At 49.7% G+C, this 13905-nt stretch overlaps 2 protein-coding genes across 2 annotated transcripts; both read left to right on the forward strand.

Annotated features, from left to right (window-relative positions):
• Positions 1-4119: 4119 nt before the first annotated feature.
• CALHM3 (calcium homeostasis modulator 3) lies at positions 4120-6918 on the forward strand. The gene is made up of 3 exons (XM_033066026.1): positions 4120-4406; positions 5282-5537; positions 6457-6918. Exons 1-3 carry the CDS (start codon positions 4120-4122, stop codon positions 6916-6918), a joined length of 1005 nt encoding a protein of 334 aa, XP_032921917.1.
• Positions 6919-11335: 4417 nt separating this feature from the next.
• On the forward strand, positions 11336-13670 carry CALHM1 (calcium homeostasis modulator 1). The gene is made up of 2 exons (XM_033066821.1): positions 11336-11884; positions 13203-13670. The coding sequence occupies exons 1-2, from the start codon at positions 11336-11338 to the stop codon at positions 13668-13670; spliced, it is 1017 nt and encodes a 338-aa protein (XP_032922712.1).
• Positions 13671-13905: the final 235 nt, after the last annotated feature.

Here is a 13905-nt window from a genome sequence, read left to right on the forward strand (position 1 = left end):
ACAGCTGTGCAAAAACACCCACAGAGTCACAGATTCAGGTAGTCCCTGCCCCATGGAGCCAACAAAGGTGCAATTTGTCACTGCTGCCAGTGGCCATCAGAAGTTTGCATAGGAGGAAATACTGCCTATGTCCATCTTCATGGGCAATTTAAATGGAAGCTGACTACTGCTGTGATAAATTGAAGATGCTGAACAATTTCCAGGCAGTGAGGACTAAAATCCTCTGCCAGATTTGGAGAAAAAAGAAGGCAATCATGTTGCTCTGCTGTCCTCAGATACCAGTGGGGGACTGGACCTCCAAAGTATTTGAAAAAGGCCACAGAAGATAAAGCTCAACCTGCTGGTCAGGTATACACAGGCTCTCAGGGTGTCTCCCTGTGGGTTAGGAGGGAGACTCACCTGAGCTGCAGAGGAACAGGAAACTGCTCTGCAGGCACTGCTGCTGGGAAAGGCCAGTTACAGTGACAATGGCCTTCACTCAAACACAAGGTGACAACTTTCCTCTAAGCCCGAAATAGCACAAACCCTTGTCCTCTGAACAAACAGAGCCGGAGGAAGAAGTTTTCCAGTTCACCAGCTGAGAGGTGCCCAAAACAGAGACTGGACTGCAGTCCTTCCACATTGACCTGGGAAAGCATGGATGCTCCCACATCACAGGGATGTGACATTTCACCAGTGACTTACTCACCCTCCCAGTACCCAGAAAAAGAGTTCATGTGGATCCACTCTTAACTCCTTAAAGGGAATCTGAGGCAAGGAACACACTGCTTGGTACCTGCTCCTTGTGGCCATACAGTGCTTGTTTTAACCAAACACCCTGTGGAGGTAGCATCCCCGTGTGGCAATTAATGAGTCAAGACAGTGGGACAAAAGACACATTCAGAACTAAACTCATTGCATAGCCATGTCCTGCAGTCTGTGAATATGCTGGGCCAGTTCTGCATCCTGATTTGTGAGCCAGCAGCAGAGGCACAAAAATGAGCAGGATGATAACTCAGTGACCTGTGGTGCTCAGGGGGTACCCTGACTGCAGCACCCAGTCAGAGCAGGACAGTGACTCTAGGTGGGTGCCAGAGTTGCTGTGCATTTTCAGATCAATTGTACAACCCCACATTTTTAACAAGGGACAAGAAGTCATATTTTTCTTTTTGTGTGCTTTTTCTGTGTATGTGCATGTGTGTGTGTGCTTTTTTTATGCCTTTACATCATCTTAAGAACAGTTGGCCAACCCATGTAAGAGTTTTCCAAATATATTTTGCCTGAGGGACACATTCAGGACAGAAAAAAAAAATCAGTCCATGTAATTAAATAATTTGTCAGCTATAAACAATTGCAAATGGCTCCCAGTGAAGTAACCCATCACCTCCCTTGCCACAGGTCAGGCGTGCTCCTGCAGGAGCCCTGTGGGTCCTTCCTACTGCTGGGAAAAGTGCTCTTGGCACAGGCCAGTTTCCTGCAGAGCAAGCTTCGGGATGGGTGAAATGTCTGCTCCTGGACACTGGATTTCCTGTGGGAAAGATGGTCCAGTCCCAGCAGAGGAAAGGGAGACTGGAGGGAGACCTGCACTGCTGGCCTCTGCTCCCCACCAAAACACATGGATAAGGACTTGATCTGGGTATGCACACCCCCAGAAGCCACACATGCACAGCATCAGTGCTGCTCTGGGATCACAGGCTCAGGCACAAAACCAAACACACCTTTCTGCTGAACTTACCCTACTTTAAATAACCAATTCAAATTTTGGTGATTAAATCATCCTTGTCCCCAAAGCCAGAGGGACTTCTCATACCTATTCCCACCACCCTCTCCCTCAGTGAGGCAAAAAGCCTACAGCTGGTATTTACTCCCACAAAGGGGCAGGGAAGGGAGGCCCCCTCCTTTGCACTGTGTTGTGCAGTGCTAGGCAAAAGCACAGGATTGTTTAACATGGCCCTCCAAAAGATGCACTGAGAAACAGCAGCTCCCAGCATGGTTTTGGAGATTTGCTGTCAAGGAGAGCCTGAGGATGGTGCCCTAGAGGGCTGCAGGCAGCCTCACAGCAGGCTCAGCAGGGTGACTACTGCTGGGGACATGGGGCTGGCCCACTCGCTGGAGGAGAGGAGACAGATTACTTTAATCCTTGTTTCCACTTCGTTTTTCCCTAAGAACTGAGTAATCAAATGTGATAGACATTGATTTGAGAAATATTTTGAACCCTTGTCCATCTCTAGCAATTTATTTACCTCAACAGTCCTTTCTCTCTTTCCCCAGGAAGCTCTGAATGACTTTCTCTGCAAGTTAAGGAATATTCCCTTTCTTGTACAGTTCAACAACTCCATGTCTCAACTCTGAGTAACTGGTGAGATCCCAATCACAAGAGAGCACAGTGGTTACCCTGAGGCATCCTTTACAGACCTCCAATATCCAGGTCAGGAGACCTCAGGAGAAAAAAATTCCCTTGTAGATTGTCCTGTCCGGAGGATGCTTCCTACTCTTTTTACGTCTTATTTTCCTGAGCTGTAAGGAACAGTTTAGCCTTTACTATGTTTTTGCCCAGGAGAGCTGGAAGGGCAGAATGATTTTTCTGAAGTAATTGTTCTACAGAGAGTGCACAGCACTTTCTCAAGCCGAGTCAGCACATAAATGTAAGCCTTTAAATGAGAAATCCACTGAGTATCGAAGCAGTTGAGAACCAAGATCGGCTGCACCCTGGCTAAAAATCAGCTATGGAGTTCAGCCAGGGGTCATGATGCCCTATAGCAATGTGGAGGGGTCCTGATGTCCTATAATGACAAAATGGAAACCTGAGCTTATTAGCCAGGGGGTTTTATTGCTGATGGATGAACATTAACAGGCAATTCACTCACAGGTAAAGGAGAGCACAACTATTATGGTTGGAGCAAATGTATTTCATTAAAGTAACTGTGCGAGTTGCTGTTCAGATTGGAGGAGATGACATTCATCTGTGATTCATCTGAATGTGCCTGTGTACAACTACAGGTACCTCCTCCCTGTTGTTCCCTTTCAACACGATCCCATCAAGGCAACCAGTCCTGCAGTGAGAGAAACCCATGGGCATTAAACCCCAGTGCTGGCAGATAGTGTACTTCAGTGGAGATAATTCCTCTCTTTCTGAACAAAATAGTTAAAAGTAACACCCTTATTTCATTCCCCCTTTCCTGAATGCGTTTGGAAACCTGAGCTGAGAAGAAATCTGAAAGTGTTTTCAGAGGAAAGATGGGGAGAGGAAAATTATGTTCAATATGTCAGAACTTTTGAGCTGTATTTGTCTGTAAAATGAATTTCTGAGACAAAAAGATGATGATGATAACCCAGTCCCATGGGAGAAAAGAACCAGCTGCTGTGATTGCATTGTGCCCTCTGATGAGTAGCCAGAAGTGCCCCAGTGCAAGAGCCTTGAACACAGATGTAGTATGATACAGATATCCCAGTATATATAGGATGCATAGCCAAGAGCAGCCTTTGCCCCCAGGTGCTGTTCCAGGCTTTGAAAGCTATGGATTCTAATGTCCTCATGACTGGGGGCTGGTCCTTTCAGCCTATTTTCATAGGGAAATCTGAGCTTGCAGCCATGCAGTGCACTCAGAGCCAGGTGTGTGCTCCCTGCCTTCCCCCCACCCCACACAGGGCTGGGGACACACAAAGAAAAGTGGGGCAGCAGCAGAAACGTAGCTGAGCTCATTTGGTTTACCTGGTTTCTCCTGGGCAGTGGATCACTCAACAGGCTTCGGTCAGCAGAGAAAGCAGCTCGCAGGCATCCACCAATGGCTCTCCATAGTTACCATCCCCTGGAGGGAGGGACCAGGCGCTGTTATAGGCCGTCACTGCTTGCTGTGTGGTACAGCCCTAAAAATGAAAAACAAGGTAGCAAATAAGTCTGCTGGAGGCTGTATTCATCAGCTCACCTAGAAAATCTACCAACTGCCCTGAAGACAAGTACTGGGTGAGAGCCAGACCTGCGAGGGCCGTGTACCAGTGGGGAAGCCCCAGCACAGGGTTCCCTCTACCACAGCAGCTCTCTTCCATCCTCATCCTCCTGCTCACTGTGGGCTGAGCTGTGTCCCCTGCCCTGTGGCAGCAGCAGGATTTCCCCAGAGGAGCACTGGCCAGAAGAACACGATGGATCGTTTCCGGATGATCTTCCAGTACTTCCAATCCAACTCAGAGTCTGTCATGAACGGGATCTGTGGGCTGTTGGCCCTGGCAAGTGTAAAGATGTACACCAGCTTTGACTTCAGCTGCCCCTGCCTGCCCCAGTACAACATGGCCTATGGCTTGGGGATCATGTTCGTACCCCCCATCATCCTCTTCCTGTGTGGCCTCATCCTCAACAGACAGTCCCTGGTGATGCTGGAGGAGTGGAGGCGACCATCGGGGCGCAGGAAGAAGGACCTTGCTGTCATCAGGTGGGGTTTGCAGTAGCAATGACATTCCTCTTCTCACCTCCTGTTTATCTGTCTTTCTCCATAGCTTTGGTCCTCTTGATAGATTAATTTTCTTGTAAGCTCATCTCCTGAGACCTGTTCCTATGACCCTGGAGGGGTAGGGGTATGGTAAATGCATTCACGTGCAGCAGAAATTGAGGCAGTCTCATTCCATCCCAGCTAAGGAGAGCAGGAGTGCCTCAACACGTTGGCTTATGCTGCCACCCTGGGAAACTGCATTACTGCTGCCTTGTCATGCATTCACAGGGTGTCTCCTATGTGCAAAAAGATGAGACATTTGCTTTTAAATATGCAGAAGGTTTGGCATTTTCATCACAGTCATTCTTCATTAAGAGCCTCATGATCTCCCTCCCTTCACCTGATTTTTTTCTAATTTGTACTGGTGGAAGGGTGAGGACAATCTTATTCCATCTGTTACATGCAAAGCTTCGTGCAGTACACAGTTTAGCTCAGAGAGGGGCAAAAATGAGTGCAGCAAAAAGGGGATTTTCCAGATTGAAACTGATGAGAAAAGGACGTGTGAATGTGGAAGACAAGGGAGAGCTGACAAAGACCTGTGCATGGGAGATACAAGGATACAGTCAAGCAAGCACATGATGAGGGGACTGTGCACAGAGCACTGCCATGTGTTAGTGCAGGTTTCACTGAGAGGCAGAACCAACAAAGACATCCCAAAGCAGAAGCATCAGCTGGAGCAATGCTGAGGGCAGCCCTGGGAGTCAGTTCCCTGGGTCTGGAAAAACTGCTTGGCACAGGACAGCCTGACTCCCTTTGGGCTCTGGATGAGGAGAAAGCTCCCAGCATTAACCCACTCACTTCTCTCTCCTCTACTCCAGGTACATGTGCTCCTCCATCATGCAGCGAGCCATGGTGGCCCCTGTCATCTGGATCATAGTCACCCTCCTGGATGGCAAATGCCTGATCTGTGCTTTCAGTGGCTCCATGGATCCAGAGAAGTTTGTGGGCTTTGCCAATGTGAGCACAGTGCAGGCACAGCAGCTGCTGGCCAAGGTGCCCTGCAAGGATGAGGAGCTCACGAGCAACAGCACGTCCCGCAAGGCAGTGTCCAGGTACCTGCGCTGCTGGTCCCAGGTGGGTCACTGCTGGCAGAGCCTCTCATGTTGGTGAGGTGACCAGGCACATGGCAGCTCCTGCTCTTGCCATCACTTCATTGTGGTCAGGCTGGGAGAAAGGCTGCCCTGTGCTTCTTTCTGCCTCCAAATGTTGCTATCCTAAGTGATAATCTTGAGTCACGTTGGGAAAAGGAAATAAATGATGAATGGTTTAATAAAAGAACCAGCAGCTTCTAAACCCAGATAATAAAATATGTGTCTCCTAAAGCTCTGTTCAGTGTCAAAAGATCTTTCTAACTGCTAATCCTGCAGACAGGACCCACTGTTTTAAGGACAGTGCAAGCTTTAAGGACAGTGCAAGATGAAAACAGCTTGCTCAGCAGCGATAGAACAGGGCACAAGGGGAGTGGAGCCCTGACTGGCCTCAGGTCTTGGTATAGAAGTGCCTGGTCAGGCATCAGGACTGGTGGCAGGTCACTGAAAACAAGCCCTTCCTTCCTATCAAAGGGAGCTGCCCATAGTCTGGGCTGTCCTCACGCTGCTCTGGGGACTCCTGGGCCCTGCAGTTAGTGTAGGTGGCAGATGAAGATCACTGGAGATAAGGAAATGCCAAAGGAGAGCACTAAAGTCCCCTTTCCCTGGGGCACTCCTATGCTCATACCAAATGCCTGTTTGCTCCAGGCAATTTTGCAATCAGTTATCCTTACTGAATGATTCATGCACAGATAAATAGCCCATATTCTCTGGGAGGAAATTACACCAACCCTCCGGATGCAGTATGAGGTGCTGGACTACAGGGACAGATCAAAGGAGTCCAGATACATCACATTTCCCCTCCAGCCACACAAACTCCCTGTCTCACTGATACAGGCAAAGAGCTTGTGCCTATCCTTGTGTCTGTCTTGCTCCTATTTCTCTGCTTCTTTCTTCTCACACAGGCACTTGGCTGGAGCATTTTGTTGATCCTTATCATAGCAGCTTTCCTTGCCCGCTGGCTCAGACCTTGCTTCAATCAGGCCACCCTCCTGCAGGCACGTCACTGGAGCAACTACATTGACATCGAGCAAAAGATTTTTGAGGAAGCCTGCTGTGAGCACAGCCGGCTCTTTGCTCACAAATGCATCCTCCACTTCTTTGAAAGCATGCGGCAAGAGATCAAACTGCACAGCTTCAGCTTGCCAAGGGAGGGGGAGCAGGCTGAAGGAGAGGAAGATCTTCTCCGGGGCATCACAGATCAGGACCAGGTGAACAAACTTCTGAAAACGTGGTACTGTGAGAAACCTCCCCTGGATGTCAGCCAGGCACACCAGAGGCATCCCCTGGTGCGAGAGAGATCCCTTCTGCCCTGGGCAGACAACACCAGCACCCGCTCCAAATGCCCCCTGCACACCAGTGTGTAAAGGGGGCTTTGTCCTGCAGACACAGAAAGTTTGTCCTTGCCAAACCTCTGCACAAGGCAAGCACCAGTGGGCAGATGGCAGAGTGCTCATGCCTTCCTCCAAAACTCCAACCCCAAAGGTTCCACTCCAGGGCATGCCTAGTAAAACCTCCAGAGTCAGTTTTTTCCAAGGTTCCAGATACAGTCACTGTTAATGACATTTCTCAGCCAAGGGCTCTGTGGGGCATTTTTTGTCCTATCAAAGAGTTTGCAGTTTCTTACAGCTGTGATAGAAGTGTTCAGGCTTGAGGAAGGATTTAACCACGGCAGCAACATCTGGCTGCATACACAAACCATACACACACAGAGGTGTGAGGAGCTCCTGCCCATTCCACTGAAACCTGGTTCAAAGGGTTATCAGAGCTGACACAGAAATTACTTAATTGGCAACTCTCTTAGTACCACACCAGTATATTTACTCCAAAAAGGCAAAACCACCTCCTGTGTCTTCCCATCTGCTGAGAGCTCTGGCTGCCCCCAGCCCAGCTGCCAAACTGTTCTGCCTTCCTCTAACAACCCATCAATACTTCCATGCATTTTAAAAACGAAATATGGCAACACACTGAAATTCATGGAGCAGCTTAACTTTAATTGAAGACACCTCCAAATAAGGATTGGATTGGGTTGGATTTGCAGAAGGAACAGGAGATGGAGGCTTCACAAAACACAACCACAGGGCTATGCTAGGGTTTAGATAGCTGCTGTAAGCACTGGTGCTAAGCCATGGAAAGGACACACTGACTGCCTGAGAAGTCTGAACATAGACTTTAAACACATCCTGTTGGATTTGAGTACAAACTGACCTATCCAGAGGATCATCCATGCTGCACCTATTTGGGTATTTTCATCCACATTTTCAAAGTTGTTTGAATGTAACCTTATCTCTGAGCCTTTAACGATAATTGCTTTCTCACCTGCCTTTTCCAGCCTCCATTGTACATGGTGCCAGTTTGACTGGTACTTCTGTCCAGCGTTGCTGCCTGGACACATTAAAGTCTTTGCTGCAAACTAACCCAGAACAGACATATCTATTCCTCCAGGCTGAACCTCACACTGATGCCCACATTGTCTCTTGGAGGGAGAGATGCCACGTGGAGGGGTTGGAAGGAGGTGGTGGTGAAAAACAAGTGTCTCATTGGGCATGTATGGATAGGTGGGGCAAGCAGGTCTTCCAGGAGGAAAGAAGCATCTGGGAAAGGGGCAGAAAAACCTGCCACCACATTGGGACTAAATCCAAAATGAGGGATCAAAATGAAAATGCATATTAATCCCCCAAACTGACTTGTCAAGCTGCTGGCAGGTGGGTCACCTCCTCCCCAGGATGCTTGTATGCACAAACCAGAGAATGAGGATGTACTGGGTAAAACACTGAGAGGCAAAATAACTCCATAGCCCAGCCATGGGCAGCTGCACTCCTTGGCCAACTGAGGCCCAGTCAGGAGCTGCAGGGTGCAGAGGGATGGGCTGCAGAGCTTTTCTCATTTGCATAGCAAAATCAGATCTGGATGAATCCCTGAGCTCTCTTGGATATGCTAGGAAAATGCAATAGAGCCAGCTGTGGCCCATGCTGGTAGGGAAAAACACAGGGGTCTTCTCCTCAGGAGCCCTTTAGATCCAGGGAGCTTCTGAGCTCTTACTTGAAATCAGCATCATGTCTCTGGTTTATTTTATCAGACACGACATCACAAATCTGAGGCTGCAGCTCAGTTTGGACTCACCATTCCATACTAGTCAAATTGGGTATTTCCCTAAAACGCTCAGAGCTGAGGCCTGCAGCTCCATTTGCATGCTGCTTTTCATGTTCTCAGGTTTTAAGTCATCCCAGTGTGGCCACAAAATATGAAATGCAAAAAAGGGAAAGAGGAACAGATTTGTTATCTCTATCATTAGGGAGAAAACAGGAGGATTTAAGGGTGCTGCCATCGATTTTGAAGGTCTACAAAGGTTCACGTGCTGCTGGGAGAGTCTGGTCAGGTCATGGAGTAGCTCAGTTGGCTGGGGCCATGGGTGCTCATTCCTCCCAGCCTCCCTGAGTCTCCTGCTGTGTTTCCTCTAAAGCCCAAGAACTCCTCTCCCTTGTGGAAAGTGCCATCTGGCACCTCATGACAGGACGAGAGGCAAAATGCAAGAAATTCCATTAAACAGAAGAAAATATTGATTTTGAGGGTGATGGAAAGGCTTGCCCAGAAAGTCTATGGCACCTCCATGTATGGAAATATTCAGATCCTGATTATATATGAGCCTGAATGTGCTTTGTGTGGGGAGCGGTGAGTGGACCCAAAAAATCTCCAGAGGTCTCTTCCCACCAGCTCTGTGTACCCTCCTGTGGAAGTTGGGGCAGAGAGAGTCATTCAAAACTTTAGCAGCTCTCTGTCTCTCAGGGCTGTTGTGATGCCTGACCTGCAGATATGTCCAGCATCCTTAGGGATCTTCCAAGGGATCCTCCTAAGGGACCACCTGCCAAGAGCCTGTGAAACAGCAGAGCCAACTGCACAGACAACTTCCCCAGTCACTTCCTAAACTCTCCTGATGGGAATTGTTGCTGCTTTCACATCTCTCCTTTCTAAATCCTAGACTGAACTGGGACATGGAAAGCCCCCCTCAACTCCACACCTTGGAGCCTGTCTTGGTGTGCAGGTGCAGGACTGAGTCCCTGGGAGGGACTAGGGCATGTATTATCTCTCTCAGGACAGGGTTTCCAGAGCAGAAATAAGTTGGGATTTGGGGGAATCATCAGCTCTGCCTTCCCTTGCAAATCAGTTAGAGCAAACTTTCTGTTGGGAAGCTCATGAAAACAAAGTCCTTCCTAACATGGAAAGTAACATGGAAATAAAGACCCAGGCATTGTCTTCTATGGGCTCTTTTTTGATTCCCACTAATCTATTGTTGACTTTAGTGAGAGCTGTACACCTAGCAGGCTCAGGCCCTTCATTCCTGTTTAATAAAAGGCAGGTTTTTCCTGGAGATCAAAACGCTCTCAGCTTTTTACAGGGCTGATTCACGCAGGCTTTGATGTGAACTGCCCTTCAAAAAGCCACTTGTCAGGTGAATAGAGAAGCCCGTCTGAGCTCTTAGCTGGCAATACAATAGGCCTCATCTATATTCATGCAGCAAAATCTCTTCCCATTTGATGAGATCATGCAATTAACCTCTCCACAGCAAGCAGAGCTAAGGCTGCTCAGGTATTACCCACGCGTTCTGTGCTCACCTCTGCGGTGGCATCTCAGGGTGAACTCAGCATAATCAGCTGAGCCCTGGGACTGGTGCGGGGCAGACTCAGAACCTGCAGCGCTGACAAATGGTCAAAACACCTGGTCTGGCTTCCTACCTCTGTACTCACACACTGCAAAAGCTTGGGGGAAAGTACCTCTCCTTGTCTCTTCCTTGTGCCACCCACCTATGTACAGCTTCCCTTGGTGATGTCCCCCAGCCACCACTGCAGTCACACTGGTGCCCAGTCTGATGTACCTTGAGGCTCACATCAACAGCTCAGGTGGTTGCCTGGACAGGAGTGACTGAGCCATTGCCACCACCTCTGTTTTACAGACACTTGTAGTCCCAGTAATCCCCCATCTTTTGACCAGCTTGGGGGAGCAACCGAGTGCACGGAGTGCTTTGTGAACCGGGAACCGAGATGCAGGAGCACACCATCAACACCATCCACTTCTTTTAGACTGATGCTGTAGAAGCCAAGTCTGGCCTAATTGTTACCTCTCCTTCCTCTGCTTTCCCTTTTCTTTTCCCTTCCCTCTGCAGAATAAAAAAGAAGAGGTATTTCCCAGTGAAGCAGGTACAGAAGTAGGGGTTGGCAGACCTCCAAGGTGCTTGCCTCAGATGCTGCTGAGACAGGGCAGACACACGGAGGGAAGGGGGAAGCTCTGGAATCCAGTTTTTCCATGTGTGCCAGCACTGCAAAGGTGGGGTGTCCTATTCAGTCCTGGGAGGAGCACCCATCCCCTGCATTTGCAAACAGGTTCACAGAGGCCAATCAGCCAACTCTGCCCAGGACACAAAGTGCTCTGGGGAGGACACAGCCATGGTAACAGCTGCACCCTCCGGCAAAGAGGACTGGTGGCTGGGAGACTGCAGAAATGGGGATGTGGAGAAGAATGAAATCAGGTTTTGTAAACCAGAAACAATCCACGTCCCAGATCCAAAAAGAGCAGGAGGAAGCAAGCTCTAAACTTTTGTAGGCAGTAAAATCAGCAGAAAAAAATTATTTAATTTTCTGCTTTAAATAGTAGGGTTGTAAGAGTGCATGAATGAAACAATGAACTGCACAGAAACTTGATGATGCCATCTTTGAAGAGGAAATCTGAAAGAATGAAATAAACTGAGGCCACAGCTTGGACCCTGGTGGGGGAAGGAATCAAGTGAAGATGGACAAGTTTCGGATGATCTTCCAGTTCTTCCAGTCCAACCAGGAGTCCTTCATGAACGGCATCTGTGGGATCATGGCCCTTGCCAGCACCCAGATGTACTCAGCCTTTGATTTCAACTGCCCCTGCCTGCCACACTACAACCTGGCCTATGGGCTGGGCATCCTCCTGGTGCCCCCCTTCATCTTATTCCTGCTGGGTTTTGTGCTGAACAACAACATCTCCATGCTGGCAGAGGAGTGGAGGCGGCCACAGGGCCAGCGGGGGAAGGACCCGGCTGTGCTGCGCTACATGTTCTGCTCCATGGCACAGCGGGCCATGATCGCCCCCGCGGTCTGGGTGTCGGTGACTCTGCTGGATGGCAAGTGCATCACCTGTGCCTTCTGCACCTCAGTGCCCGTGGAGAGCCTGGGCAATGCCAGCCACCCCCGCCTCTCCCAGGGGGAGATACAGCGGGTCCTCGCCCGAATCCCCTGCAAGGACATCTACAATGGGCAGCAGCTCATTGCCAATGAAGTGGCGGTCAGGTACCTGCGCTGTATCTCACAGGTAAGAGGCACCATGGCTGTGCTCTCACTGGTGGCTTGGGGTTAGGCACTGCCAGCCTTAGCTCTTCCCTTTCAGAATCTCCTTGTTGCAATCAAGCTGCAGCAGGAGGGACTGGTGATTGCACAGGGGTACAAGGTGTTCAGACCCAGCTCTGTGGAGTCATGCCTCCAGTGTGGTGCAGAGGCTGTAGCTGTAGGTCATCCTGATAACTGGCCCCCTCTCTTGCCTGGGCAGCCAAACTGTTTGCATGTATTTATTCAGAACAGGGGCTGAGATGGATCAGTGGCTGGTAGGTTTTCACCCCCTCCAATAACCCATCAGTTGCTCTTGCTTCTTATTACAACGTGTGCAAGCAACGGGCCGATAAGCATCTACACCACTTGTTTCTGCCGCTGCATGGGAACAGTCAGTGTGTGTTTATTAACCATCCCAGGGAACCACAAATGAAGATGCCACTAACCACTTGTCCTGTACTTAATTCCTCTCAAGCCCTCTGCTCCTGGCCATGCTGGAGACAGGATAGTCTGAAATACCTGTCACTCATGCACTCCCATTCATAAGCAGCCCTTCTGCCTGACCTCCTTAGGGCAGATAGGAATTATTATCCCCTTTTAGAGAAATGGAGCCACAGGGATTTCTCCAAAGACACAAAGCAGACCCCAAATGGAAAGCACTGGGAGCTGAAAAACAAGAGGTCTCACACAGAATCTCCCCCTAGGTGCTCTTTTAGGGGGCTGCATTTCCAGGAGTGTTGAACCTCATGAGCTCTGGCAGTACAGCCTGAAGGCAGCTTGAGCTAAGACTGATGGTGAACAAGACAGACTGGTCCTGGCTCTGCCCTTATGTCACCCTTCCTGTCAGACCCCATTAACAGGGGAGCTTTCACTGCCATTCACTCACAGTACATGTTACTAAATTCAACAGCTTGGAAAGAGTTAGACAGCTGCATAAACCAGGGAGTATCTGGGACAATACTACAAGTCAGAGGACACAGACTACCCTAGACCTAGGTGAGGCACCAAAATATCGGAGGCAGGACCAAGGGCTGGGCATAGGATTCAGTCCTGGTGTTATTTATGGTCAGTGCCTGCTGAAGTTCCACAAGTAAGAGGTGTTGCCTATGTGGATGCACTGAACAAAATTTCAGTGTAAATTCTTCATAGGCTCGTCCACTTTTGCAGCGCAAACACAGTCAAATGTCAAACAGCTCAAAGTGGAGTCAGGCTAGTTTGAAAACCAGGGAGGTTCTGCTGGTTGGTTCTGCTAGGCATGTGTTCTGCCTGCCTGTGACTGCTCTGGTTCCCCTTGATCCCTGCAGGCTCTGGGCTGGTGCTCTGTGCTGCTGATGACCACTCTGGCTTTCTTGGTCAGATCGCTTCGGCCTTGCTTCAGCCAGGCTGCCTTCCTGAAGAGCAGGTACTGGTCCCACTACATCGACATTGAGCGCAGGCTGTTCGATGAGACGTGTGCAGAGCATGCCAGGAGCTTTGCCAAGGTCTGCATCCAGCAGTTCTTTGAGGGCATGAGCACGGACCTGGTGGCTGCTCGCTGCCACCTGCCCAGGAAAGCCCCTGCTGATGCAGGGGAAGCTGCTGAGAAGCTCTTGGGCATTACTGACCAGGGTACCATGAACATGGCCCTGAAGAGCTGGCACAGATGCAAGCCGCCACTGCACCTCCACCCACCTGCCCTCCCCACAGGAAATGGCTGGGCAGGAGAAGGACAGCCACCCACGTACCCCTCTGCACCCCGAAGAGAGACAGCTGCCTACTACAGCTGGGTGTGAGGGCCCATGGATCTGTGCAGAGGCAGAATCACGATTTTTGAGATGGGCTGCAGAGAGGGCAGAAGAAGCCATGGCACAGGCAAGGGCCAGTGCCACAGCAGCTGCAGGGGAAGAGGCACCCAATGGGCTCAGTGGTGCCAATGTGATCCCATCTGCTCTCACCTGCTCTCACATCCAGTCCTACAGCATCAGTAATTCAGGTAATGGGTTTTGTGCCAGGAGGGACAATTTTTCA

Source organism: Catharus ustulatus, chromosome 8 (assembly GCF_009819885.2).
Source record: "Catharus ustulatus isolate bCatUst1 chromosome 8, bCatUst1.pri.v2, whole genome shotgun sequence".
Lineage (NCBI taxonomy): Eukaryota > Metazoa > Chordata > Aves > Passeriformes > Turdidae > Catharus > Catharus ustulatus.